General features: G+C 32.9%; 2 protein-coding genes across 7 annotated transcripts in view; both read left to right on the plus strand.

Annotated features, from left to right (window-relative positions):
• Positions 1-36: 36 nt before the first annotated feature.
• On the plus strand, positions 37-27,508 carry RNPC3 (RNA binding region (RNP1, RRM) containing 3). 4 transcript variants are annotated; one of them, XM_064488774.1, is made up of 17 exons: positions 37-228; positions 1,712-1,759; positions 6,444-6,562; positions 7,253-7,336; positions 7,738-7,849; positions 8,918-8,986; positions 10,127-10,269; positions 12,607-12,732; positions 15,405-15,556; positions 17,689-17,850; positions 18,880-18,974; positions 19,062-19,120; positions 20,310-20,442; positions 21,138-21,208; positions 22,272-22,981; positions 23,811-23,887; positions 25,472-27,508. In XM_064488774.1, the coding sequence occupies exons 1-14, from the start codon at positions 37-39 to the stop codon at positions 21,195-21,197; spliced, it is 1,554 nt and encodes a 517-aa protein (XP_064344844.1). In that variant the 3' UTR covers positions 21,198-21,208; positions 22,272-22,981; positions 23,811-23,887; positions 25,472-27,508. The 4 variants fall into 4 exon arrangements, with proteins under 4 accessions (XP_064344844.1, XP_031313561.1, XP_064344843.1 ...); XM_031457701.2 differs by having other exon boundaries at positions 22,272-22,977; positions 25,468-27,508; XM_064488773.1 differs by having other exon boundaries at positions 22,272-22,977.
• Positions 23,811-27,796, plus strand: part of LOC105085612 (pancreatic alpha-amylase) — a 36,469-nt gene continuing 32,483 nt past the window's right edge. For 2 of the 3 annotated variants that reach the window (XM_064488777.1, XM_064488778.1), the window contains exon 1: positions 23,811-23,887. The gene's annotated coding sequence lies outside the window, so the exon portion shown is untranslated. The remainder of the gene's footprint in view (positions 23,888-27,796) is intronic. The other variant, XM_064488779.1, reaches the window with a different exon arrangement.

The following is a 27,796-nucleotide window of genomic DNA, read 5'->3' on the forward strand; positions in this document are numbered from 1 at the left end:
AGTTTTCAGGACGGCTTTCCTGGTTCTCTGAGGGAAATGGCGGCCCCGGAGCAGCCGCTGCCCATGTCCAGAGGATGCCAGAGCTCTGCTTCGCTTTCTCCACCGCGGGGCGACCGAACCCTCTTAGTGAGGCACCTGCCAGCCGAGCTGACTGCTGAGGAGAAAGAGGACTTGCTGAAGTACTTCGGGGCACAGTCGGTGCGCGTCCTGTCCGACAAGGGGCGACTGGTAAGGGCGCGCCGGTCCCAAGCCTCCCGGGAAGGCCCTGGGCTGGTGACCCGGGGAGGGGAAGTTCTGACAGAAGGAAGAAGACAGAAAAGAGTGAGGAAAATGCGCTTGTGTAGTGGGGGCTTCCCCCTCTTCCCTCTTATCAAAATAACTTGCGTCCCAAATCGAGCTTTAATTGGTTCCAGCCTTGGTTCGTCGCCGCGCTGCGGAAAAGCGGAAATGAGAAAGGCAAAGCAGAAGGATGGAAAATAAGCTCAGTTATATTCCATTTTTCCACCCATGCTGAGATTCTCAAAACACCTCTAAATTTGGAGGTATTTCTGTTAGACTTGAGTTCTTTCAGAAATTTGTAACAAAGGACTATTTTAAAATCTTGGTTTATTTATAAGCCCGCGTTAAGACATTCATCAAAATAGAGGAGAAACTACAGGTGTCAGTAACTTGAGTAAACGAGTTGCAGGCTTTCGCCTAGATTTTTGATGAAAATGTTCTATAAAAATTTCCCGACGGAATCTTTTAGGGAACGATATTTTAAGACTACTAAAATTTCTAGCACAGGAATGTACATAATTTATTTTCTTTTATACTTGAAGATGCTTTATATGGATTTCTCACCTTTAAAATAGTAATGGTGATGTTACGTTTCTGCAAGATGGTCTGTGACGGAGCAAAACATAAATGGTTTAAGTCTCCCCAGGTGATTCTAATATGCAGCCAGAGTTGCGAGTTACTGAGTTAGAAGAAAGACCAGTTTTGATCTAAATGTCATGTATACCAGCAGATGTTCTGTGTGGTTCAGTTTGAGTACACTTAATGATGTCCTCTTGGATGAGATTAGACAAAATTAGTTACGCAGTATACTCAAGCAACTTGTAAATGCTTGAATAAGAATTGACAAGAACTCTTTCTTAGCATAATGATTCAATTACTTTTGACTTATGTTCCTTTTCTGATAGTTTAAAAATATTTTAACAGTTTATATTTAAAAAGAGACTCCTCTCACTTAACCTTCATTATAAGGAAAACGCACAAAGGGAATGTACACTTCAGGAGTAATTTTCTGTGAGTGAACATTCTTAAACTTTACATTTGGCTGTATAGTGGAAAACTTAGATCTTTAGATGTATTATAAATGGAAGATATTTTTTACTTTTTGGATGATTTAAGGGTGATCGTCTGTGTATAGTAGGGGTTTTTAAACTTAATGGAGTGTCGAACTATTTTAAAATATATGTAAAACATGGTGTGTGTATATCCACAGCTTTATATGAATTCCACATACCTTTCATCTCAGAGGAATCTGATCCAAAACGGATTCAAAAGCATTGTACTGAAATTAGTAATCAGTTGAATAATCTCGATTTCCCATCCTTTTATGTGTTTTATTAATGTGTCAAATCACTGTCAACTAGTATAGTATCAGACTTCCTTATGAGAAACTGAAACTATATTTGAAATAATTTGTACCTTAATTCTTTTTCAGAAACATACAGCTTTTGCTACTTTTCCTAATGAAAAAGCAGCTATAAAGGTATGACTTTTTTTTTTCTCTTAAAGTTGCTATAATTTTGTATTATCTGATCTTAGTTCAAAAATGAAACAATGTTAAACTATAGCTTTTAAAAGGAAAATGGTTTGTATTTCCAGACCTAACCTCATAGGCTACATTTGGTTTGTCAGTTGGCAGATTTTACCCAATGTTTAGGTATTTGGGTATAAGACTAGTAGATTAATTAGAATGTAAATTAAAATTGGATTGTAATCTCATCTGTAATTAAAAGCAAATTCTAAAGGATGTAGAGATTTATAACTATCTCTGTAACTGTTGCAAGACACGATGTTTTAAGTCTTAAAAGGAGAATCCATATATATATATAAAGAAAAACACTAGGGAATCGTTTGCAAAGAAGATAGCTTTTGAGGTAGACCTTTAATGATTAGTTCAAAAGAAAACAGGCCTTCCAGATTTGGAGAATGCAAAATAAAGCTGTGGGGCTTGGAAAGTTCTAAGTGAAGCAAAAACTAAGGGTTGAAATAGAAATAGGATTTGAAATAGAATAGGACTTGGAAGATAGGTTGAGTCGAAATTTGAGTGGAAGGGGAGGAAGGGAAGGATTGAATTTTGTTTGATACATTTGAGCTGACCAATAATATGGATAGATCTGTGAAAGATACCTAGTAGAGTTCATGAAATAGATTGGATGTGGACAACGATTAGCGGTAGAAAGTCCAAATGGAAAAACAAGACAAGAGAAATGTTATAATGGCCAAGACAAGAGAAAGGATCGAAATAAAGCAGTAAGAAGACAAAGGAAGAAGTAGATAAACATTTGGTAGAGGTTGTGTTTGTAGGTCTTGGGATCCCTGGAGATGTAGTGGTTCAGAGAGAGGGAATACTTGAGGATTTTTGGGCCTTGTTATTGGGTTATTACATTAGCTGACATGAAGGGCAAGATTCAGAGGATGTTTGCAAAGGTAGGTAATAAATTCACATGCCACCTGTTAACTTTGAGGAGTCAGTGGGCTATTTGGAAATATTTTAAAAACAACTAAAATATGGATCTAGAGCTGAGGCAAGGCTTAAAATGGAGTTTCTTCATGGATATGGTTGCCCAAAGGAAGACGAGCCAGCAAAGAAGGCTGGGAGGAAGAAGTTAAAAAGAAAGTAGAACCAGAAAATAAATTCTAATGAATGCAAAGAGAGGAGAGTTTTAAAAAGATAAGATCCTGTGATGACACAAGAGGAAGAATGAACACAATCTATTAGTAAAGTACTTTTTATTGTTAATGATAGAAATGACCCAAATTCTCAATAAGGGGAAGGGACACTTTAAATTATATATTCATAAGCTGGACTACAGCTATAGGAGAATGATGTTAAATGAATATGTATTAATAAGGAATGTAACTAAGATAGAGTACATGAATAAAAATACAAAACGTTATGTATAATGCAGCCCTGGAGTTTTGGAAAACTAATACTATGTATGTTGGTTTATGCATAGAATAAAATGTGACAAAGCTATACACCAAATTGAGTAATAAATGTCTTTCTCTGAGGGTAGGATTATAGAAGACATTCATTTTATAAGTATTTTTAAAGTATAGGAAGCTTTTTTTCAGAAAAGGTTCTTTGAAATCTAGCATAAAAAGTTATAGTTAAAATATGGTAATGAAAACCACATTGTTTTAGAGTCAAGGTTAACTTGGAGGAGAGAACGTGGAACCAGTCGTTATCTTTGGGAAATGTTTGTGTTGAAGAGAAGAATTAGAAGGTAGTAGCAGTGATAGGGCTTTTAGGCTAGAATGTACTTAACTGACAGATTTTTAGAACAAAAGGAGAGAAATGTTTAAGTAGCTGAGAGAGCTAGGGAGATTAGTTAACATTAAAAATTAAAAGCCATAACTTTGAAGAGAGTGTGTGACATCCATTTTGAGAGGAAGAATGTTGAAGTAATTCAGTTGTATTTCAGACAGTTTAAAGGTTCACTGATAGTGAAGAGGTCTGGAGTTGATTTAGGGACTTGAAAATTACTGAAACTTTTAAAAACTTGTTTTGTATAATAGAGTCAAATAAAGATGCATAAAGATAGTAGAATAAAATTGTAGTTCCAGATAAGGCCTAAATTCCAATTGTTCAAAAAATATTAAGTGCCTGCTACGTGCTAGGTGCTGCTTTAGGTCTTGGGATATTAGTGAATAAAAGAAAAATTTATGCCCTCATTGGAGCTCACATTCTCAAAAGTGGAGACAGACCAAAAATAATAAACTTAGTAAATTGTATAATATTTTAGAAAATGATAAATGCCACGGAAAAAAAGAAAGCAGTAAGATCAGGAGTGCTGGGTTGGAAGGGTTAAGCCGTAGTTAAGGTAGTTAAGGTCATGTTGGAGCAACAGTTTGAAGGAGTTGAAGGAAGTTAGCTAAGGGAATATCTGGGGGAAGTACATTTTAGTAAGAGTAGCTGGAACAAAGGCTCTTGGGAGCATGCCTGTCATGTTCAAAGAAGCCAGTGTGACTAAAGCAGAAAACATGAGGGGAGATGATTGCATTCAAGGTCAGAGAAGTAAGAGTCTATATCATGTCTATCTTTAAGGGCCCTAGATTTTACTCTTGAGTAAAATTGGAAGCCACTGGAGTACTGTAAGCGAAGCAGTAACATATAGAAGAATCACTTTGTGTTAAATAGACGGAAGGCAGAGAAGCGTAGAACCAGGGAAATTTGTTAAAATGTTATACTGGTAATTCAGTCCAGAGATGATGGTTGCTTGGACCATGGTGGTAGCAGTGGAGATGGTAAGTAGTGAGAGTCTGGATATAATTTGAAGGTGGAAGCCAACAGGATTTCGTGATGGCTTGGATATGCAATGTGGGAAAGAGGTGTTAGGATGATTCCAAGATTTTTGACATGAATAAGTGAAAGAAGGGAGTTACTATCAACTGAAATGGGGAAGGCTCCAGATGGAGAACATTTGAAGGGGGATGGGGAGAGAAGATTAGTGATTCAGTTTCTGAAGTGTTGATTTTAAAATATTTGTTAGGCACCTAAGGGGAGCTATCCAGCAGTTTGGATATATGTCCTTGGACTTAAGGACAGAGGTTTGGGCTGAAGTTATAAATTGGGAAATCATCAGCACAGAGATGGTATTTAAATTTAGGATGCTGGATTAGATAAAGAGGAGCACTAATAGACCTCTGGAATATGCCAGCATTAAGAATGTGGGATGGTGTAAGCAAAGTGATTGAAGAGCAGAAATCAATGAGCTAGGAAAAAAACTGCAGAAAACTATAGTGTCTAAACATCAAATAAAGAACATCTATCAAGGAGGAAGTGGTTGTGTTAAATGCAGTAAAATGAAGCCTGAGCGTTGACCATTCCTGTGGCAGTGCAGAATTGTTTATGACAAGCCGTATCAGTGGACTGATTGAAGCATAAGCCTGGTTCGAGTGAGGTTGAGATTGAATGGAAAGAGAGGAATTTTAGACCTGTATCTAGACCTGTATCTTACCCAGCACCTCCCTCCCCCCTTTCCCATAATTCATGACATCGAAACACCAGCTTTTCCCCTTTTTCCTTGAGACTCAGGAGGGCCAAAGCAACAGCCTTTCCCCCCCCCCCTCTCTCCCTTACCAAGGGTTGAAGGAAGGGAATCGATCCTTCTTGTTCAGAGGCACCAACTCCCTCCCCTAAATCAGGCTTTTGTGAGCAGAACAAGAGAAAGAAGAAGAGGGTGTAGATAAACAGCAACACGTTGATGGTTTCTGAACCTGGATGACTGCTGCTTGGGGTTTCATTATACTCCTTTCTTCTTTGTGTGTGCTTAAAAATTCCAAAATAAAAAAGTTTAAAAATAAAAAAAAAAAAAGAGAGAGAGAATATAGATAACTCTTGAGGAATTTTACTGCAAGGGTACTTTAAGAGGGTCGGGGGACAGTGGTAAGTGGGATCAGTAGGTGAAGAAAAAATACATTTAGAGTGGGAGAAACGAGTGTATGTTTATACTGATGTGAATGATCTATTAGAGGACAGAAAATTAGCAATGTAGGTAAGAACACCCCCTGTATAATTCCAGAGGGTGATAGAAGAGAGGCTGGGATTTAGTATACAAGTTAAACAACTAGATTTAAATAAAAACATGGATAGTTAGTATGTGATAATAGATGGAAGGTAGAATATGTGGATGCAGATGCTGGTAGATGGGGAGTTACAGTGGGAAATATGAAGTTTTCTACTAGTTGCTGTAGTTTTCTCAGAGTAGAAAGTAATGTCCTAGGCTAAAAAAATGGTATAGGACTATTGTGATGTTAGGAAGGAGGAGAAAGTACAAAATATTGTCTTAGAGATTGGTAGAAAAATATAAACTAAGAATGTAATATATAACTCCATGGCTTCACCCTCAGATTGATGGTTGTGGTCGTGAATTTGAAATGAGACCAGTTCAATTCATTATTTTTGTTTTTCTGACCATTTTTAGCTACCTGGGTATAAGCAGAGTTGGATTTAACTAGATCTTATTTTTGCTAAGTGATAGAAGGCAATCCCTTAATAAGTAATAAAGGCTTTGGAAGCCTGAGATTAGAATTGGGTAAGAAATAGCCAAGGGAGTGTTAACAGCATCAACGAAAAACATGTATAAATTTTTTTGTATATGGTCTCTAGCAAATAATTTTTGGCACAGTTATCAAACTTTTTACTCTTGCTCTTCCCGCTGAAGGCATTGACAAGACTGCATCAGCTGAAACTTTTAGGTCATACTTTAGTTGTTGAATTTGCAAAAGAGCAAGATCGAGTTCATTCACCGTGTCCCTCTTCAGGCACTGAAAAAAAGAAAAGGTATGTAGATAGTTAGGTTTTCCTGACATTGTAGAGTGTTTTTTGTTTGTTTGTTTGTTTTGAATTGTTAGTTGTATTGCTCTTGGATTGTTTTCAGACTAGCAAGTAAATAATTGGAACAGTAAATGATTACATCTCTGCTGAATCTGGTACATAAAAGCAATATATTTATTTGTTCCTAATTATGTGTTAGGAACCTAACTGTTGATTTAATATTAAGAGTTAATCAATGTATAGTGGTAAGAGAGTAGAATGAAAAGCATTCAACTTTAAGTGGAGGGAAGGTAACTAATACAAAGTCCTTGTATGCATCAGAGATTTAGAGTTGAGAGTGGGGAGGAGGGCAAGGCCCCAGCAACCTGACTTTTAACGAGCCCTCATTGATGTTCATTAAAGAAATTTGTGTGCCACTATTTTATACCATGTGAACTTCAATTTTTTTTTTTGTTCAGTGAGATTTATCATACCATCTTCGTAGGGTTGATGTGAAAAGTAAATGAAAATGTGCCATGCCTTATATATATCTGGAATAGATACTTTTTTCCATTTGCTTAAGAAATAATTCAAAGTTTTACTTATTGTGGAACTGTTTTCATAATGCCATGTTTGAAAAGATAGTATGTCCATTTTGTATGCAATTTATAATTTTGTTTCTTAAGATAAAATCAACTTTGATTCTGTATCTCTTAGATCTGATGATCCTGTGGAAGATGATAAAGAAAAGAAAGAACTTGGTTGTTTAACTGTAGAAAATGGAATTGCACCCAACCATGGGTGAGCATTTTTTGTTTGTATTTCACTGTTCTTTTGGTTTTGTACTGGGTAAAGGGTGGCAGGGGAGGTTATGCAAATAAGATAATTTTCAAAGGATATTTTATTATGCATGATGAATATTTTAATGTATTTATTAAACATTTTGAGCTTTAAGAGTTTGTCACTGAATTTGATTCCTTAAAATGTTCAGTTATAAGCTCTGATAAGAAATGCCATATTTTTCTATAATGTAACCAGAAGGCAAGTTTCTTTTTAAATGTACTCATTTGGATCTGTTAAGAACAAAGTACTCTTAGATTTATTGAATCATTTGAGCAATTTGTATGTTTCTAGATTACCTAAGATGAGTTATTGATATGAAATGTATTAAAATATAATAAACATTTAAAATATTTTTTTAGGCTGACTTTTCCTCTAAATTCATGCCTCAAGTATATGTACCCACCACCTTCAAGCACAATCCTAGCAAACATAGTAAATGCTTTGGCAAGTGTGCCTAAGTTCTATGTACAGGTAAGTAGAATCAAAGTAAATGTTCCTCAAAGTAAATACTGGTATAACTTGACATGTTGTTTTTCATACTAATTTGCATACTTTAAAAAATGATAGTATTAATCAGACTAATTGTTGCAGACAATGATATTTCAGTATTTTAAAGGTGTCTTAGTTCAGGCTGCTGTAACTAAGTGCCATAGACTGGGTGACTTTAAATAATAGAAAATTATTTCTCACAGTATGGAGACTGGAAGTTGAAGATCAGTGTGCCAGCATGATTAGGCTCTGGTGATGGCCCTCTCCTGGGTTGTAGATGGCTGTTTTCTGTTTTTATCCTCCCATAGCTGAAAGCGGGTCAGAAAGCTTTCTGTTGTGCTTTTTATAAGGGACACTGATCCCATTCATGGGGGTTCTACCATCGTGACTTTATTACTTCCCTAACGCCTCACCTTCTAATACCATCATATTGGGGGTTAGGATTCAACATACGAATTTTGGAAGGGAACACAAACACTCAGTCCATTGCAAAAGGTAATGAAATAATTACTACATTAAAGTAAAAGCTTTTATGAACTATAGCATAAACAAATTAACATATTTAAGTTTTAAAATACTAAAACATAAGCTAATTTGGGAAATACAATTTCTGGTAATTGTTACGTCAGCATACACCTTATCCTTTCTTAAAGAAAAAGACATAGTGGACCCTTAGTAAATGCTTGAGAGTACTGACAATAAAAGATACTTCTTTGAAGTGCAAAATATAGATGTTGTTTATTTACTTTATTATATTTCTCTTTGTTTCATAATTTCACAGTAAGGGGAAAAATAACATTTCAGTAGACTTTTACATTGTAAGAACATAACATTTTTAATAATGAGAATAATAGTGTTTGTAGAATTATCAAGCATTTTAGGAGGGCTAATTTTCTGAGATATACCAGTTTAGCCCTGTCCTGGGATTATAAAGGCAAGAGGTGGGCCTTCCTTTGCACTCAGTTAATCAATAGTGTTACTGCAAAGTTTTCATCTTTGAGTTCAATCATTTTTCTGTTTGATTTTAAATGTTTTACTGCTTTCATTAAGGTGCTTCATCTTATGAATAAAATGAATTTGCCCACACCTTTTGGACCAATTACTGCACGGCCTCCCATGGTAAGAAAGCTCTTAAATTTTTAAGATTCAAAATTTGTCTTCCTGAAGTGAGACTATTGATGCTAAATTTTTACACATTGTGTTAGTGACCTCTAATGTGTATTGAAAATAAAGAAAAAATGTAAAGTTAACATAATAGTCAAATGGGGAACTGAAAGTGGGGAAAGCCAGAACAATAAAGAGATGCTTTTGGTAATAGAGGCCATCATTTCTGCTAGTGTTATTGTTTGGTCCTTTGACGAACATTGTGCCATCCTGTAAGATAGTTACATTTAACAACTGAATTGTCTAAAATTTTCATTGTTCTGATTTTATTGCTAAAATACTGCATTTGCAGAAGACAAGAAAGGTTGATTTTTTAAATTAGAATGTACTATGCAAATCTATCAATAATTTAGATCATAGGCTATGTCTACTCTTGAATAATTTTAATTATTGTTTTGCTGTAGTACTCTTAGTACTTTTTTAGATAACAGCAATAAGAAATTATTTTGAGGGCTAACATTTAAATAGAAAAAATGCTTTTATATTGTGTATTGGCGCTTTTCTAATGTGTACACTATTAGCTTCATAATTTTTTTTTGTAACATCAACACCTCATTGCCTGGCACATTGCAGGGATATTAGTTAAGATTATGCTAGCTATTACTAACAAAACTCAAATCTTAGTCACTTAACACAATATGAGTTATTTCTTGCTCGTGCCAGTTCCATTCCAAAAGCAGGGCGGAATGATTTTCTCCTCTACTGGGTCATTCAGAAGACCAAAGTTATCTTTACTTTGTGCATTCCCAGGTTGGTGAGGACATTACCATGCAGCTTGCAAATCAAGAAGAAAGAGAGGATTATATGAGTGGGAGTTTTTTATGCTAACATTCCATTGGCTAAAACCTAATTGAAATCTAACTGCAAGGGAGGTGTGGAAATTTAGTCCAGCTAGGTGCCAAGGAAGAAGAAACAGATTTGTGATCACTGTGATCAGTCTGCCAAGTCAGGTGTTCATTCAAGTTGTGTTGAATGTGTAAAAGAAGATCGTGAGGTAGAGATATTTGAGAATCATGTATCTGAATGAAAATGGTTTTCTAGTCTGTAAACATCGTAGATTGCCAAAGTATTTTTGTTTTGTTTTTTTTCAATTAGTATGAAGATTATATGCCATTACATGCACCTCTTCCACCTGCATCTCCTCAGCCACCAGAGGAACCTCCTTTGCCAGATGAAGATGAGGAATTATCTAGTAAAGAATCCGAATATGAAAGCAGTGATGATGAAGACCGTCAGAGGTTTGTAATGTCAAATAATATTTGCTTAGATTCTAAGAAACATAGAATAGAGGAAAGAGATTCTCTTGCTTGTCTTAATTTTTCTTATAGTTTTTCATAATTTGGGTCCTTAGAATTTGTCCATTCCCTGGCACCCCAACCCCTCAAGGCATACATAATAGCTATAGAGGCCTGAGACTAGATATCAAGACCTAAGGGAAAATTTTTGTATTATGAGTACTTTTTTGGATTGACGATTATAGTGTACAGTTGATCCTCAGTATTTGTTGATTTTGTATTTGCAGATTTGCCTACTTCTTACAATTTATTTGTAACCTCAAAATCAATCATTGCAGTGCTTTTATGGTCTTCTGCAGACATGGGCATGTGCCAAATGATGAAAAATTTGAGTCGCTTGACTTGCACATTCCTAGGTGAGATAGAACAAGGTGACATTTTGCCTTCTGGTTTCAGCTTTTTTTCAGGGTCCACTTAGTACCATGTTTTTCACAAAGAACAATAGACTTACAATGTTCAGGTATATAATCCACAGCATAGCCTAGAACAGGAATTGTTACACATTTTCTGTATAGGGCCAAAGAGTTCTGTTGTAGTGGGACAGCAGCCATAGATGATACCTAAATGAATGAGTGTTGCTGTTTCCAACAAAACTTGCTCTTGGAAAAAAAAAAAAAACAACAGGCAGCTGGCTAGATTTGGTCCTTTGGCTATAATTTTTCAACCCCTAGCCTAAAAGACCTGGATAGGCAAATGATGGAAATCTTAGGCATGTATGCACACAAACAGCCAGATTCAGAAGGAGTGGTCAATATGAGTCAAAACCCAAGCAGAGAACCTGGGCAATTTATGCAAGTAATTGACAGCAATTTGACTCTTACTGAGTCAATATCCACAAGTAGTGGCTCCATATATGTTATCCTTCTGCAGAAAGTTAAAGTAAAAGTATAGGTGGGACTGAAGCTACAAAAATGGGAGCAAATAGAACATCTGTCTTGAATAGAGACATTTAGGAAGGCTGGCAGTTCTTGATAGACTAACTTTGTAACTTGTTGCTAAATAAAGAACAAGGTAGAGTATTGCAATGAGTTAATTACTTAATTTCTGTATTTTCTTTATAAGAATAATGATAGTAATAAGAAATACTTTCTGTAGATTATCCAAAACATTTTTTTTTGCTTTTGTTTTGCTTATTTAGGTTTCCATTTAGGGGTGTAGTGAGTAATTATTCAGTTAATTTATCTTGAGTCATCAGAACAAAGCCTTTGCATGAACAAATCTCTGGTTTCATGCCTCTCTATTATCTTCTGGAAATAGTATAAAACATGCTACTACTTACTTATACGGCAAATGTTTATTGATTACTTACCTAATATATACCTTGTACTGTTATAGAGGCTTAGTATATTTTGGGTGAGCTATTTATGAATATAAACCTATGTTTCATACAACGATTTATTCATGAAATTTGTGGTTAACCACGGTTGTTAAGAGACTATAAATTTATAGCATATGTTTTCATTTTTCCTTGCTTAAGGAAAAAGGTTTGAAACTTATTTTAACCACGTTCTCCTTTTTCACTGCATTTTACTGTGTTTGTTTTGCTTTCAAATTTCACAAATATAACTCTGGAGAGAGTTTTTGAACTTCTGCTCTGTGGAAGCACTGTATCTGATCCTGTGGAAGATACCAGAAAGCCTAGACAAGATCTATTCTAAATATTATTCATATTCATAATGGAGATAAGTTGTTTACAAGGTATTAATTGTCACACCTTGACTGATTAAGCTACTTCAGTGTAGTATTTGAAAATTTCTCAAGTAAGTTATCTTGTTTATATAATGGTACTCTTCAACAATTATGCACAAAATGTTTTTAAATTAAAGTACTTAAGTCCAGGCTTTCTTTAATAATTAGAATATGAATTGAAATAACTTTACTATGTTTATAATGTTTGTTGGGTATCAGTCAAGGAAAGGCCAATAAAGTTACATAAATTATATTTAGTGTATAAATGGTGAACTTTTGGCATCAAAGTTCAGTCATTTGGGCAATTAATAATTTTTATAATAAAACATGTCTTTAAAAATTGACTAAATGCCATTAAGTAAATTCCCAGTCCCTTCAAACTAAGGTGAAAGTTGAGAAAGGAGATCTATAACTTAAACTTTTGTCAAATTGATTATATCTTAATTGATGGCTTAGAAATTATACTTATGCCATACAAATCATTTTATAATTTATAAGCCTAAATTCAAATTTAAGCTTAATACAAACAGTGGTAAATAGCTATGCTTCTACGTAAAGAAATCTTTTTCACTTTCTCTTCCTCCAATGTAGGATGACCAAACTAATGGAACTAGCAAATCTTCAGCCCAAAAGACCAAAAACAATAAAGCAGCGCCATGTGAGAAAAAAGAGAAAAATAAAGGATATGTTGAATACACCATCATCTGCTTCACACAGGTAATTTTGGATTATAAAATAAGGATTCTGTATGTATTTTGTCTACCTGCTTAACTCACATCATTCTTCAGGCTGGCTTTTATGTCATCAGTCCACTTGGTTTATCAGTGACTTCTTATTCGCCATATTCACAGTATTCAAAATTCTGTCAAAGTTGATCAGCACTTGATACTGTTGACAACTACAGGTTTTGAAATTGTCCACGATTAATTTTAAATTATCATTCTTTTTTGTTTCTCATCTTACTGCCTTTCTTCCTCTTTTCCTTCCTATTTTCTTTATTTCGTGCCTTTACTCACTCTATCACTTGCTTCTTTTTCTTTCAAATACTGTGTTTCATGTATTCCTGTCTATGGTCATCTTCTGTTCTTATATTTAAATTCTATGTTAATCTCATTGATTTTTTATAGTTTCACCTGTTGCAGCTAATGGATTCCAAATCTTCATCTCTAGATTTCACCTCCTGAGATCTAAAGACTTCATTTCCAGCTTCCTATTTGCATACTCAAGAGCATCTTATAGGCATTTAAGATATTATCCAAAACAAAATTCATTTACTTTCTTTTCATTATTCCTTTCTTATACTGCATTTACAGTTTTGATAATGACATCACCAATTTGTTTATATGAAATTGTTAGCTTCTCTTAACTCCATTACCTAATATCAAACATTTTTTTACTTCAAAGTACCCTACTAGGTAAAAGTTCACATGACTTGCACACAGAAGCCCCCTTTTAGATATTTATTGAATGTGTGATAAGTTCTCTGCTAAATATTCTGTGATTTGGAGCATACTTCCAAAGCTTAATGCCATCTTTTCAAATAGTGAGTTAATAGTCTTAGGGGCAAGTAAGCCATATGCACAGATTTCTGTTGCATTAGCATTTATAATAAAATGACGTAAGAAAAAGATACAGCTAAGAATGAAAGGTTGTAAAAAAAGAAAGGTCACAGCCAATTAAGAAATCTGGAAAGACTTTAAGTGGGAGGAGACATTTAAACTGGGCTTGAAGGATAAGAGGCAAAAATTAGGCAGGGAAGGGATAGCCAGCGTGAATAAAAATGTGAAAGTTTCCAGAGGTAAGAAAATCTGTTGCATAGGAATAGAAATGATGAAAGGAAAAGCTAGAAGAATGTGGGGATATCTGCCTTTAAATACTAGGTTATGATGTGTGAATGTGTTGAGGGAACCATTGTAATGCCAGTGACATTTTTTGAAAATTAAGAATTTCTTTCAGACTGTGTTATATTATGATATACTTTCCAGGAAATATGCAGATTTGGGGTAACGGTCAGGGCTATGGGTATGAAAGAATTTTATTAGATATAAATTAACTGTCTTAAACTTTGTGTTATAGTAGAGAAATTGCCAAAGAAATAGTATTCATTGTTGGGCATTTTGTTTGAAATATATTGTCCTTTTTTCCCGTTTTTGACTGATTATCTGACATTTTGCATTAACATGATGCTTGAAATTATGGCAGAAATTGCACTTGCCTATTTGCCATGGAATTCTGTGTATTTCAATATCTTACTCAGGTGAAAATTGCCATTACTTGGAATTTAAAATTCATTCAGCTTTTCTATAAGGTAAATTTTCCTTGAGTTTGTAAGTAACTTCATAAATGAAGAAAGAAGTTTGTTAAAATAATCTTTTACATTTTTAAAGGAAAGGTCTTTAATTTTTGGGTTTTTAAAATTATTATTTCATGTTAAAATAATGTGCATATTAACCACCTATATATGTCTTGACACCACAGTCCCATGCTTTTAATGTCTATAGCAGCACTGAACAATTAAAAATTAATGCAGTTGACCCTTGAACAACATAGGTTTGAACTGTGTGAGTCCACTTATAAACAGATTTTTTTCTGTGAATACTGCAGTACTGCATGATCTGAGGTTGGTTGAATCCCTGGATATGAAACTGGATACAGAGGAACCATGGATGTGGAGGGTCATCTATAAAGTTACATATGGGATTTTGACTGCTGCAGGGTTGGGGGCCCTAGTCCTTGAGTATTTCAAGAGTCAGCTGTAATGGAAACCGAACTAAATTTTCCAATAGCCATATTAAAAGATGAAATTAATTTTAATAATATATTTTATTTAATTGATTATATCTAAAGTATTATTTCAGCATATAATTAACATAAAAAGCAGAGATGTTTTACATTTCTTTTTTTCACACAAAGTTCTTAAACTCTGGTGTATATTTTGTACTTAGAGCATAAGTACAGCAACATTTCAAGTGCTTATTAGTCACGTGGCTACTCCATTGGATAGCATAGCTTTTTAATATATAGTATATGGAATACAGTGCAGAAAATGCTTATATTAAACATAGAATTAACTTTTTTGCATGTTGGTCAATATCCTGAAGTTTAGAGTCAGTAGTCCTAAAGTCCTGTCTCTGTCATTTACTGAATGATTTTATGCAGTTTCTTAACATCCGTTAACCTCTTACCTAACTAGGAATTTAATAATAATCATATGAGAACATTTGTTAGGATTTATTGAAGTATTAAATGTAAGTTACTTTGTTCATTGCATGTAGTGTGAGCGCTTTATTAGTGTCAGCTTTTTAAATTTAAAATAAATACAAAATAATGTTTTACTCAGAATTTTCTTTGCAATTAGGAAGTAATGCTATGATTGTTTATATAAACAGCAGTTTGCATCCAGTGCTATTACCTTCGGATGTTTTTGATCAACCACAACCTGTAGGTAATAAAAAAATTGAATTCCATATATCTACCGACATGCCAGCTGCATTTAAGAAAGATTTAGAAAAGGAACAAAATTGTGAAGAACAAAATTGTGGTAAGCATATTTTAGTTCTTTAATATGCTATGTGAAAATTCTTCTCAATCAGGTTTTTGTATTAGAATTAAATTTCATATGTGTTTCAGTATTCTAGTGTTTGTGAACTGTATTTAAAATATGCAATTCTATTACCCATTTTATTTATTTATTTGTTTGTTTATTTATTTATTTATTTTTTGGTGGCGGAGGTAATTAGGTTTATTTGTTTGTTTGTTCTTAGAGGAGGCACTGAGGATTGAAACCAGGACCTCATGCATGCTAAACATGTTCTCTACCACTTGAGCTATACCCTCTCTACCCTTATTACCCATTTTAAACTTTTTTATATAACTAAAATTGTTGCTTAATGGTTAAGATTGTCACTGTTACCTTTTGCTAGTAATGAACTTTAGGGTGAAATTTAGCCTGATTTTTGCTGCTGTTTACACTAAAAATAGAAGAGTTTTTTGTATTGATAATTTTTCATAGCTTGTTAAATGCGATGTTCTCTTGTTTTATTAATATAAGTGTATTATTGGTTAGGAAGACAAGCAGTGTGAATCTTGTGAGTGGTAGATTCTATGTAATTTTTTTTGTTTGTTTAAAGGACATGGAAGATTATTTGCCAAGATACTATTCTTAAGTTTAAGGATAATGTATTGAAATTACAAATATTCTATTTGCTCATTTTAAACATTAATATGATATTGTATTATAATAGCATTTCTTTGTTCTTAATTTTTAAACTGCAGAAATAATACTTAATAGAAAATGTAATCAAAACAGGAGCATTGAAAATTTTCAGAAGTTAACACCTCAAACCCCACTGTTCCATTCCTCACTATTTAGAGATAACCATTGTTAATAATTTGGTATGAAGTTAGTCCTTCCAGATCTTATTCTATACTTGCAAAAAACATTTTATTTTCCCTTTCTTTTTGTTAAATATCATAGGTTACTTTTTATGGCTGCATAATATTCCATAGTATAGTTATATCAATCTTTATTTAATCATGTTCTATTGATAGAAGTTGAGGTTGTTTCCATTTTTTATTATTACAGAAAATACTGGAATATACATTTTTGTACATATATCTTTGAGCACTTGTGTGAATATAGGATAGAGTTCTAGTAAGTATTGCAAATATACTGAGTGACAAACTAACTGGTTTTAATTCCTATCTCTTTGATGGTTAGTTAGAATGCATTGTCCTTTCAGATAGCTCCTTTTTTGTTTGTTTCAATTTTTATATTTTTCTTTTTGTATTTTTTTTTCTTACGGTTAATCAGCCTTTGACACAAACTTTTTTTAAGCTTAATTTACTCAAGAAATTAGACCTTTATGAGAGGGGCACAATCATCCCATTCTGCATCAATGTAAAGTGATGCTGAAGTAACAGTGAAAACAATTTTAAAAGTGTTTCTATTGATGTCTTTAGGCCACAAGAGATCTGTTTGTACAATTTTTTTTTACATTAGGAGGAGACTTTTACAGTCCTAAATGTGGCATATTATTTGCACCATTTTTCACAGCTTTTTTAGGATTTTGTTGTTGTTTTTTTTTTTTCAGGTAGTACACTAGAATTTTTCTAGTGAATGTTTAATCTCATCCTTCCCAACCTTCTCCCCCAAGCCAATTTAATTTTTGCTAAAGCTAAAATTCATGTTTTCTGAGTGAAATCCATTATGTTGCTAAATCTAAAATTAAAAATTCACAATGTGTTTAACTTTTCCTAATTGAATGAATAATTCATTGTGCAAATACTTGTTTTTCCTTACTTCTTGCAGGACCACAGTTATTTTTGGGTTGAGGGGGCTTTTTTTTGTTTTTCTGAGGTTTTTTGGTGGGGAGAGGTATAATGGCTTTTTTTTTTTTTTTTTTCAGTATCCCTAATGGAAATGTCCTATTTTTCATCTTCATGTTACAGTGGCAGAGTTGAATAGTCATGACAGAAACCATATGGCCTGCAAAGCCTAAAATATATACTATTTGAACCTTTATAGAAGTTTGCTTACCTCTGTTTCAAAGCATTGAGAAAAACACCAAAAGAATTTTAGTGCTAAAAGATACCTTAAAAATTTAAAATAGAAAACAAAAACTATTTTGAAGGGAGGAATTTTTAATGGCTCATGTCAATATTAACTCTTAGATGTACCTGCTACTGAAGTTGATGCATCCAGTACAGGATTTGGAAAAATCTTTCCAAAACCAAATTTGAACACTGCAGAGGAGGTTAAAGAAGACTCTGATGAGATGCCATCAGAATGTATTTCTAGAAGGGAATTGGAAAAGGGAAGAATTTCTAGAGAAGGTAAGTTCATGAATTCTGCCTTTGGCCCTTCAGAAGCAAAATAAATCTTTCCTTTTGTTTACTTTAATTAAAGCACATACTTCAAAACATGTCTTCAGTTAATGTTTTTAATAACTGCTTTTGGTGATGTACTTCTTTATAGGGAGGAAAGTGTCTCTCATTACGATATTTCCAGTCTATATTTGCTTAGAAAGATGTTTTGTTTTCATTCTTGAAACTTTTATATGACATCTTAACTCAGTGTGACCCACAGTCTGGAGTTCTTTATTCTGGATATAGTTGATCAACCATCACAATACCATGTCTGAGATGTATGCAAAGCAGTTGTTTGTCTAAAAAAACAGTTCTAATTATTGATGATTAAAAGCCTGTGTTTATGAATTTCATCTCTAAACATGGATTTTTCCTGTTTTAGTATATTTTAGGAAAATATTTAGGGGTTTTAGATTGACATGTAACATGTAATTTTTCCTGTAATAATGAGAAATAGACTTGCAACTAGCATTTTTGCTTAAAATACCTAGTTGTAATGAACAGACTATTGACACTAAATAAGAGTAGCTGTATAGAGATTCAGAAGCCCAGTTTGTCTGAAATACTTGATTATTACATTTGAGTACTTCATCTTACATTTGAATATATTGGTGCATGGTAGTTTGGGAGATTGACTTTAAGTAAAACAATTACACAAATAATTGATAACATCTTAATTTGCTTCAATCTTTTTTATAAAGTAACTAACTCATCTTAAAGTTAAGCTTTAAAGAGTTTTAATTCTAAATATTTTACTAGATAAATTTTAGTTACTCTAGATGCTTGAAATTTTTAAATTTACTTTCATATTATCATTTAGATTTTTAATGGTTATTTTTATCCTGTTAGTAACATTGCCATTAATTTTTATGGTTTTATTATTTTCATAATTCTTATTTTGTCTATTTAACAATTATATTTGAATGTCATAGTTTTTCTTTGAAAAATTTGAAGCTGTCAATTTTAAATCCCTGTTCTGTTTTGTTTTTATATAAGAAATGGAAACACTTTCGGTTTTTAGAAGTTATGAACCTGGTGAACCAAACTGTAGAATTTATGTAAAGAATTTAGCTAGACATGTTCAAGAAAAGGTAAGTTGAAATTTATAAGTTGGTTTTATTATTTTACATATTTTTTTCTGAATGTCCTTATAAATCTGTTCCTTGTTGAAATTCTAGGACCTTAAATTTATTTTTGGAAGATATGTTGACTTTTCATCAGAAACACAACGGATAATGTGAGTAGCATTTATATTTGCAAATTATGTTATGTTTATGATTCATAAATGATTTATAAAACTAATGTTTGGAGGTAGAATTTCGTGCTTTAAAATTTTTTAATTAGTTAACTCCAAAGTATGTATGATCATGGCCATATAAATTAGAAGTAAAGAAAATTAGAAAAGATACAGAGAGAGACTTTTGGATGAAGGTAAAGCAGAAATGACTCTTAACTAGTTAATTGTGCTTGGATCTTCATGTAAAACTAATATTTTTAAAATCTTACCTGAACTATGTACCTTTTAGATAGGCGTGCACAAGGAGCATCATCTCTTATAATTGTCCTTTTTTTATTCATTAGTAACAGATATCTCTTAACAGGATACCAAAAGTTTCTTTTGCTGGCCGTGCAAAGTACTGGCCCTTTTTCTTCTTGCTGCCTTTGAATCATGATTATAATGAAAACAGTAAAAATTTTAAAAATATATGAAATTTATATGTATATCACATAGATATGTAAATATAAGTATCGTGTGTGTATATGTATATATATCATGTGTACAGATACATACATATGTGTATTACATACATTCTATTTCTAATATTGCCTGCCACTAGAATTAGAGAAGAAAAATAATTCTATATTAAGAAAGCTGTGCACATCAGAGTGATAGATTAGTAATTATTTCCTGTGGGATAGTCATGTGAAGTTTTTAGGAAAAAAAATTTTACTGCATTTTTCCATACTTTTAAAGTTTATATGCTTTTGCTAGTTTCATAGACTGTCTAAATGGTAGGCAATACTTTAATTGTAAATTACAGTCTTTTTTAAAGTAGTTTTGAGTATAGTTTTTTCCCCCGAAATGTTCAAAAATGAGTACACTGGGAAATAATAGAGGACTACACTTGGAATACAGAAATCTGGTTTGTGTTTTTGTCTTTAACTTCAGCTATGACCTGTGTGACCTTGAAGTCGCTTAGTCTCTATAGTCATCATCACACTTACATTGCCTGCTTAATTTTAGAACAGAATATAAAATAAAATTTTAGAAAGACTGAGTAATTAATGTGCTAATCAGACAGTAAAGTCATTTTTATTCTGAAAGAGCAAAATTTTAAATTGTTCAACATTCCCATTCACTTCATCAAAGTTCTTTGACATTCTTTGAGTCAAAACCATTCTTTTCTTTCTTGTCCTCTTTCTAGGTTTGATATACGCTTGATGAAAGAAGGTCGCATGAAAGGACAAGCTTTCATTGGACTTCCAAATGAAAAAGCAGCAGCAAAAGCATTAAAGGAAGCTAATGGATATGTTCTTTTTGGAAAACCTATGGTGGTTGTATCCTTCAAATTAATGTGTTCCAAAACTGTAGTTTTTAGGAGTAAGGGTATAATTGAAACCAATTTTTATATTATCCTTTAGAAATCTCAACCACTGGCATTCTAGCTTGAGAATACTCAGTTATAAATATATTTAGTTGAGCCAGATGACGTTATTTAGATTTTTATTGGAAAATAAATATGAGGTTATTGAAATTCAGCTAAGTCTAAACATTTTACTTAATACAGCTTAAAAGTATATGCATACTCATGCTAGGCATACTACAGTATCCAGAAGTACATTTGGTGTCATTAAAGAGAGGACTTACTGTAGTTTTACTATTTTATATTTTATTATATTATAATTCATATTTGTGTTTGAAGACTTTAATTACCAAAATATATCATTAATTAATGATCCTACTTTCAGCAGTTAATGCAGAATCAAACTATAAATCTTGTTGTAAATGAAGGAGTAAAGGCCCAGGTGTAAAAAATGACTATGAAAGAAAAGATAAATTTTTTTACTTCTTCCCAGATCATGGACAGCTAGAAGACAGTCAACAAATACTCGACAAATGACTAAGAGTAGGAAGACAAATATAAAGTTAAATTAAAAACTGTCCTCCTACCCTGAATTAGGATGTTCTTGATAATTATGTAGGAAAGATTACTTTCATGTTTGTGAAGGAAACCTTAATTTTTAAATACTAGCAGTTTGCTCGATCTGCTCGACCAAAACAAGATTCTAAAGATGGAAAAAGAAAATGTTAAAAATTAGTAAGGTAAGTGTGGAGATAGAATAAAAAAAGGACAGAACTTTCTTGGAATAAAATTAAGGAAGGATAAAAGCCTGATAGAATAGTAATTCATATATTTCCCAACGTTTTTAAAGGATCCATCCCTGTGTCTCTGTCTTTGTATGTATAACTATGCAGTTAATGCCCATTAAACCTCACAATTATAACCACAGAACAAAGCCCATTTGTATGTCAAAGTTAAGTTTGTAGAATGAATTTTTTAAGGGCAAAGTGTCTTTATTAGTCTTTATTTACGTTTTCTTCCTAGAGTAAAGGAGTAGTTCTTAAATTTTAATGTGTATTATAATCACTTAGAGGGCTTGCTAAAACAGATTACTGAGTTTCCTCTCAACCTCCATCCAGAGTTTCTGATTTCAGTACGTCTGTGTTGGGTAGGGCCTTGGTAACCAATCATCCCAGTTTTCCTGTGATTAGAGGCTTTCTAAGACACTGGACTTTTTAATGCTAACACTGAGAAAGTATCTGCTGAGCCAAGAGAAGTTGGTTAACCTTGGTGGGACCTGAGAATTTGTCTTGCTAATGACTAATTACACACTTAACAAATACATACTTTTTTTGAGGAGCAAAGTCTTTTGTTTTTCAAATAAGTAATTTTAATTCATACTTAAGTAATTTAGTGATTAAAATGGTAGAATTAAGCATTTTAAACTTAAAAGCTTATGTCCCATTGTTTGATTTAAGAAAGATGAGTGTATATATATTCCTTTTTAAATTTTTTTCTTAATCTCTCTGCCCTAGTATGCTGAAAGAACATGAAGTAAATGGGCCAAAATTACTGATGGTTAAGCTGAAAAAATTATATGAAAATTTTGCTTAGTGTTTATTTCTTTTGGGAGGCACCTTGAATATTTGAGTGTATTTGTTGTACAGTATCATACTGCTGTAGTCAGAAGTCTTACAAATACCTTAGAAGAACAGATGAAAATAAACAATTTTCAGTGTGTGTTTTAAAAAGTCATTTATTTGTAAATTTAACTTGAAAAGTGAGGAAAAAACAATTAAACTGCATTCTGCTGTTCTTCTTTAGAAGCATTCCTGCGTAAATACTGCTGTAACACTGTCATACAAAGTGTATCCTTTCTTGTTGTATCCTTTTTTGGGGCAGTGTTTTTTGATTTTCCTAGAAATGTTTTGTCTCTCCCCTACCCATGGATCCAGCTTAAGCAATACTTTTTTACAATGTATTGAAATAAAATATTTCTAAAATTATCTGCATCGATTAAACAAATTTTTATGTGATTTTTAGATTTGCTGCTGAATTTTCTATGCTGTCCTTTAGGTTATGTAATTTTTCCAAGGAAAGTTAGTGAATCAAGTCAACTTATTTACTTGGAGAATGTATACATGTGCTTTAACACATATTTTAGTCTTGTTTGTTCTATTTATGTGTTTTCTAAATCTAATTCAGTGACATATTTGCTTTGTTTCATGATGTATGTGGTTTAGGTGTTCTATATAACGTGTTGTAAAATTTGATTGGGGAAAGGGCTTTTTTTTTTTTTTTTAAGTACATATGTTGAAAGTTTAAATAACTGGATTTAAATGTAAATTCCAAATAAGAATGGCAGACTTTACATCTGAGATTTTATTATTGAAATGTCTTTTGAGATAGTAAGTAGAAATATTTTTTCCTCTCTCTTTTTCTAAACAAAAGGAGTAAGAAAAGGGTAACAGAGAGGAGAAGACATAACGTTGACTCAGGGTAGCACATTAAGTGGAAAGAAATAATTCTGGTAGGTATGTAAGAGCAGTGGTTTCCAGACTAGTTGATAACTAGAACCACCCAGAACAGTGGTTCTCAATCTTGGCTGCATAATGGAATGACCTGTGGAACTTTAAAAAAATAAATACTGATTAAAAATAATTGTAATAATAATAAACTAAAAAATATTCTGATGTCTAGATTTCTCCCCCAGAGCTTGATTTAATTGGTCTGGATTTCAATATAGATATTAGGTATTTCAAACCTCCCAAAGTTTTGGTTCCCAAAGTTTTGCAACCAGGTTGAGAACCACTGAGGGAGGATTTTTACACATTCCTTAGACTCTCATCCTAGAACTGATAAATCAGAGTCTGTGGGATCAGTATCAAGAATTTAATTTGAAAAGATCCCATAGTGATGATAAGGACTGATCAGTTTGGATGTTACTTTGTTAGATTAAAATGGTAAGGTGAACCCAAGAATACCAATCTAACTGTCTCAACTTTTATAAGTAGGAAAATAAATAGGGAAAGCATTGGAGCCTCTATGTGTCTTTCTTTTAAATCCTGCTATTAATACTATGAAACAATGCAGAATTCTATTAATAATTATTGTCACTTTAAGAGTACCAAAAGTTATAGATACTAAAATTGTTGTTGCTTTTTTCTTCAGGCACAAAGTGGTTTTTTTTTTTTTTTAATGTTACCAGTTTCTGTATAAGCTGTTTATTTAGACAATTAAAATTTTGTTGTACTGACATGATTCACTAATTTTCTGAATATAAATGTTCTAACTTTTAGTTATTTTAAAATTAATGTAGTTTTATATATTCATTATTTTTAATGAATTTTTATGGTGTTTTAGGTTCCTTTTGAATTCCATATTTTTCAAGTGCTTTCCAACTTTGAGGAGACGAAATTGACTACCTGGACTATGGAACTGTGCGTAACAGCTTTTAAAGTGTATTTAAAAATTAAATCTATATGCATTTAAATCAGTTTATTAGAGACATATCACAAGTATTTTAATCATCTTCCTCATATATAATAAATTATTTTCTTTCCAATAAAAATATGTTCTTAATTTTTCTTTATGTTTCATAAATCAAGGAAAGTATAATTTGATAATTACATAAAATTTCTTATAAAGGTAATTTTATAACACTAAATATAAATTTTCTTTTATGATTACAAATACTGCTTTTTTCATTCTTACATGGATACTACTGATGTGGTCACTTATTTAACATACTTTTCTTTTTTTAATAGTAATCTTATTTCTTCTAATTATTTTAGGAGTGACTTTGTTTGGCTATGAATTTTGATGATTGTTTTGTTGCTGTTGATAAATTTGGTTTTTTTAGTAGTGGGGAATTTTTCGCAGGTTAGGAAATTTGTATCCTTGCCCTAACTCAGTCTTCAATATTTGTGCCTGCCAGTCTGTCAGAATGTCATTCAGTGGTATGTTTCCCATATGAAATTATTCTGCTTCCTTGGTGAAATTAATTTCAGGTATATGTAAGTAGGAAAACTTTGATATGTTTTATTTAATTTGTTCTGATCGACATTCTACTGTGGGTATATAATAACAGTTTTACTTTAGAGTCACTTAGGTCTTCTTGAAATGATGTTGTGAATCACAGCTTCTTCCCCATTACTCATAGCTTTGTGAAAATAAGGTAAATTAAAATTTTAAAGATAGGCATTAGAAGAATCGAGAAATAAACCCTGAAACATGCTAATGTTTAGCTATCAAGTGGTAAGAAAACATTAAAGAAGAATGATTAGGAATAGGTAGAACCAAATGGAGAAAGACTCTGGAAGGGGTGATTAAATATGTCAGATCTGTTGATGATGCAAGAAAGATGAGTTCTGAAGACAACACTGTTAAGGAGTCTAGGTCTCTCAGGGAATAGCGAAATGGGCTATTAAAATAAGGGGATATAATATCAAGAAGGTTTTTGTTTTTATTTTGTTTTATAAAGATTGAAGATATAGCAGGTTTATATGTTAATTGGACTAATATAGTAGAGAACAAAACAAAACAAAATAAAACAATGCAAGAAGGGAATATTGCTGGAGCCATAGATGTGATGTACAAGTAGAAGGGTTGGTTTTTAAGATAGATGTGTAAACAACTCATTAATAGCAATGAAAAGAAGGACAGATTATATAGGTCTAGATATTTGTAATTTGGTTTATATAAAAGGAGCATATAAAAGCTTTATATTTTCTCAGTGAAGTAGGAAACAAGGACTTGAAGAGGGAAGAAGTGTTGGGGAAAAATGTATTGGATTGAGGAAAGAAAAGATGTAAAATAAATACTTAGGAAAGTGAGAGAATGAATAGACTCTTAGAAATTGTTTGATAGTACTTAAAGTGCCTACTTGAAGTCCACAGTTGTTAATTTAAGAGAGACCAGTCAACATGGTTTTATGTTTTTTTCTCAAGTTATATTTAGCCTTGGTGCTGTCATTTTATAGGCACAGAGTCAAATTTAACCAAAGTTGAAATTTTCCCAGGCAGATACAACAAAGAGAACGAAAAAGGTGATATAATCAAGGACATGATTATAAAGGAGTGACATGGAAAGTAATCTGGTAAAGAACAAAGTGGGAAGATGAAGGAGTTGAGGCACAGTGAGGAAATGGTATGATCCATTGAGATTGCAGTATGGTTGAATGTGTGTTGTAGTTGTTTACTAGATGTAGAAACTAGAAATTTGGAAGGTTAAAATAAGAGTAAGGGACTGAAATTGATAATATTAGAGTAATTAGTGGACTAAATTGTGAACACGGTAATTGAGTGAAAGCAAAGTCATAGAAAGAGATGAATTCAAGAAATAGGGAAACTCGGATATTGAAAGGATCATCTAAGTGGATTTTGAAACTGTCGAGAATTATGGCAGAAGTAGTGAGCCAAAAGCTAAATAAAATTATTCCCCAGAGTGTGTAAATCTGTCAGGTATGCAAAAGAAGAATTAAAAAAAAAAAAAAAAAAAAGCTCTGCAGTCCTCATCCTGCCACAGTGACAAATTCAGCTAGTTTACTGAGAAATAATGTGTTACAGTGGTTTTGTAGGTATAGGTTCTAAATTAAAATCTTATGTCTATAGCTTAATTGCTTTATGACTTTGGGCAAGTTCTCTACCTTTTTATTAGTTTCCCTGGAAAGTTATAAAGGTAATTAGATAAATATAAAATACTTAACACAAGTCTGGTGTATATACACACACACACACACACACACACACACACACACACACATATATGTATATGTATATATATATATGTATATGTGTGTGTGTGTGTATAGAGGGAGAGAGAGAGTGTGTCAAGTTTTCAGTAAACTTTAGCTCTCATGGTAGTGGTTGTGGTGCTTCTCAACTCACCCGAATTCCAAAGGTGATGTAAAAGTTCTGAGGTTAGGTAAAACTTCAGTCATCTTTCCACCTTGATTATCACTGAGATACCCAGATGCTTCCTTGCCACACATAGGGAACATGAGACTATTTAACAAGTTTAGTTGTTTCTTTGGTGTCAAGTAATTAACCTCTTTATGGATAAGGCACATTCAAACCCCATGACTACTTCATAAACTGAGCATGTGACCCAGACAAGTACAGTTAGAAGGATTTCTAGGGCTTGTACAGAAATGCCCCCACCTGCCCCCATAGAGCTCTGCCTGGAGCCATTAACCATTATCCTGACAGTTATCCTGGTGATAGCTTTTTGCCATTATCCATGAGTTTAAAAGGAAAATAATTGTGGAGATGGAGAAGTAAATACTTGTAATTTGATCCCATAGCAAAAGCCCTAATAGCTAGTCATTGAATTTTTCAGTTACTTTAAACAATAGGTACCTTTTTCCTTTTGCTGGAGGGATTCTGCTTGCTCTGGCCAAGTGTGGGTCAAATATGTCACCTCTGAGGCAAGAAGTAAAGTTTCATGTGAACCACATGAAATGAGAGTTCAGAATGGGCTTGTACTGTAAAGGAAAAGCATAACATTGTGAAATCAAAGACAAAGTTAGGTAGCCAAAAGCAAATGTTTTACTGCAGTATACAGTATATAAAATTCATATTGCCATGTGGTGGTTTTCCATATATGCCTTTTACAGAGTCTGTGACTACTAACTATAAAGCGAAGGAGGCTCCTAGGGTGTAGAATTTAAGGAGGCGTACACTTTCAGAGTGTACACCTCACCCTACAACCTACCCTAGTCATGGCACTGCCTCCTGCTGTATTAGTAACATGAACAGAATCAGCATGATCCAGATTAGGTAAACCACCAAACAAAAAGCAGTAGCATTCAAGTTACTGTTTTAGATGATTTGGAAAGTATTTGCTGTGCAAATGAGATTCCTTCAAAATCAATGTTAAGAGATTAAGACTCTTGAATCACTGAGCTATACCCTCCCCCCTATTTTGGCTAAATCTTGACGTCTGTTAAATCTGGGTCTTGGGATATTGGGTCTGTTATTTTTTTTTTCTACCCTTTTTTCTGTATAATATGACTAATATACCACATCTTAAATGAAAAATAAAATAATGAAACATCTCTAGTCCAGTGTTTCTTAGCCATTATTTGCCTTCTTCCCTACCAGGAGAATTTTTAGACACTTATTTTCCTAATCATTCCTCATGAAATTTTAATACCACAATATGCTGTTATGTATTTTTTTGAACTGTGTATCTGTCCTTATGTATAAAAAGAAGAATTTTCTTCCTACCCCATCCCAAGAACTAAATAACTGAATCATTTGGAAGACACGTGATTGTATCATGAAACATTTACAAGTTCAAAACTTTCACAAATCATGCAGTGTATATTCTCTGATCTTAGCTGGATT

The sequence above is a fragment of the Camelus dromedarius genome, chromosome 9 (genome assembly GCF_036321535.1).
Source record: "Camelus dromedarius isolate mCamDro1 chromosome 9, mCamDro1.pat, whole genome shotgun sequence".
Taxonomy (NCBI): Eukaryota; Metazoa; Chordata; class Mammalia; order Artiodactyla; family Camelidae; genus Camelus; species Camelus dromedarius.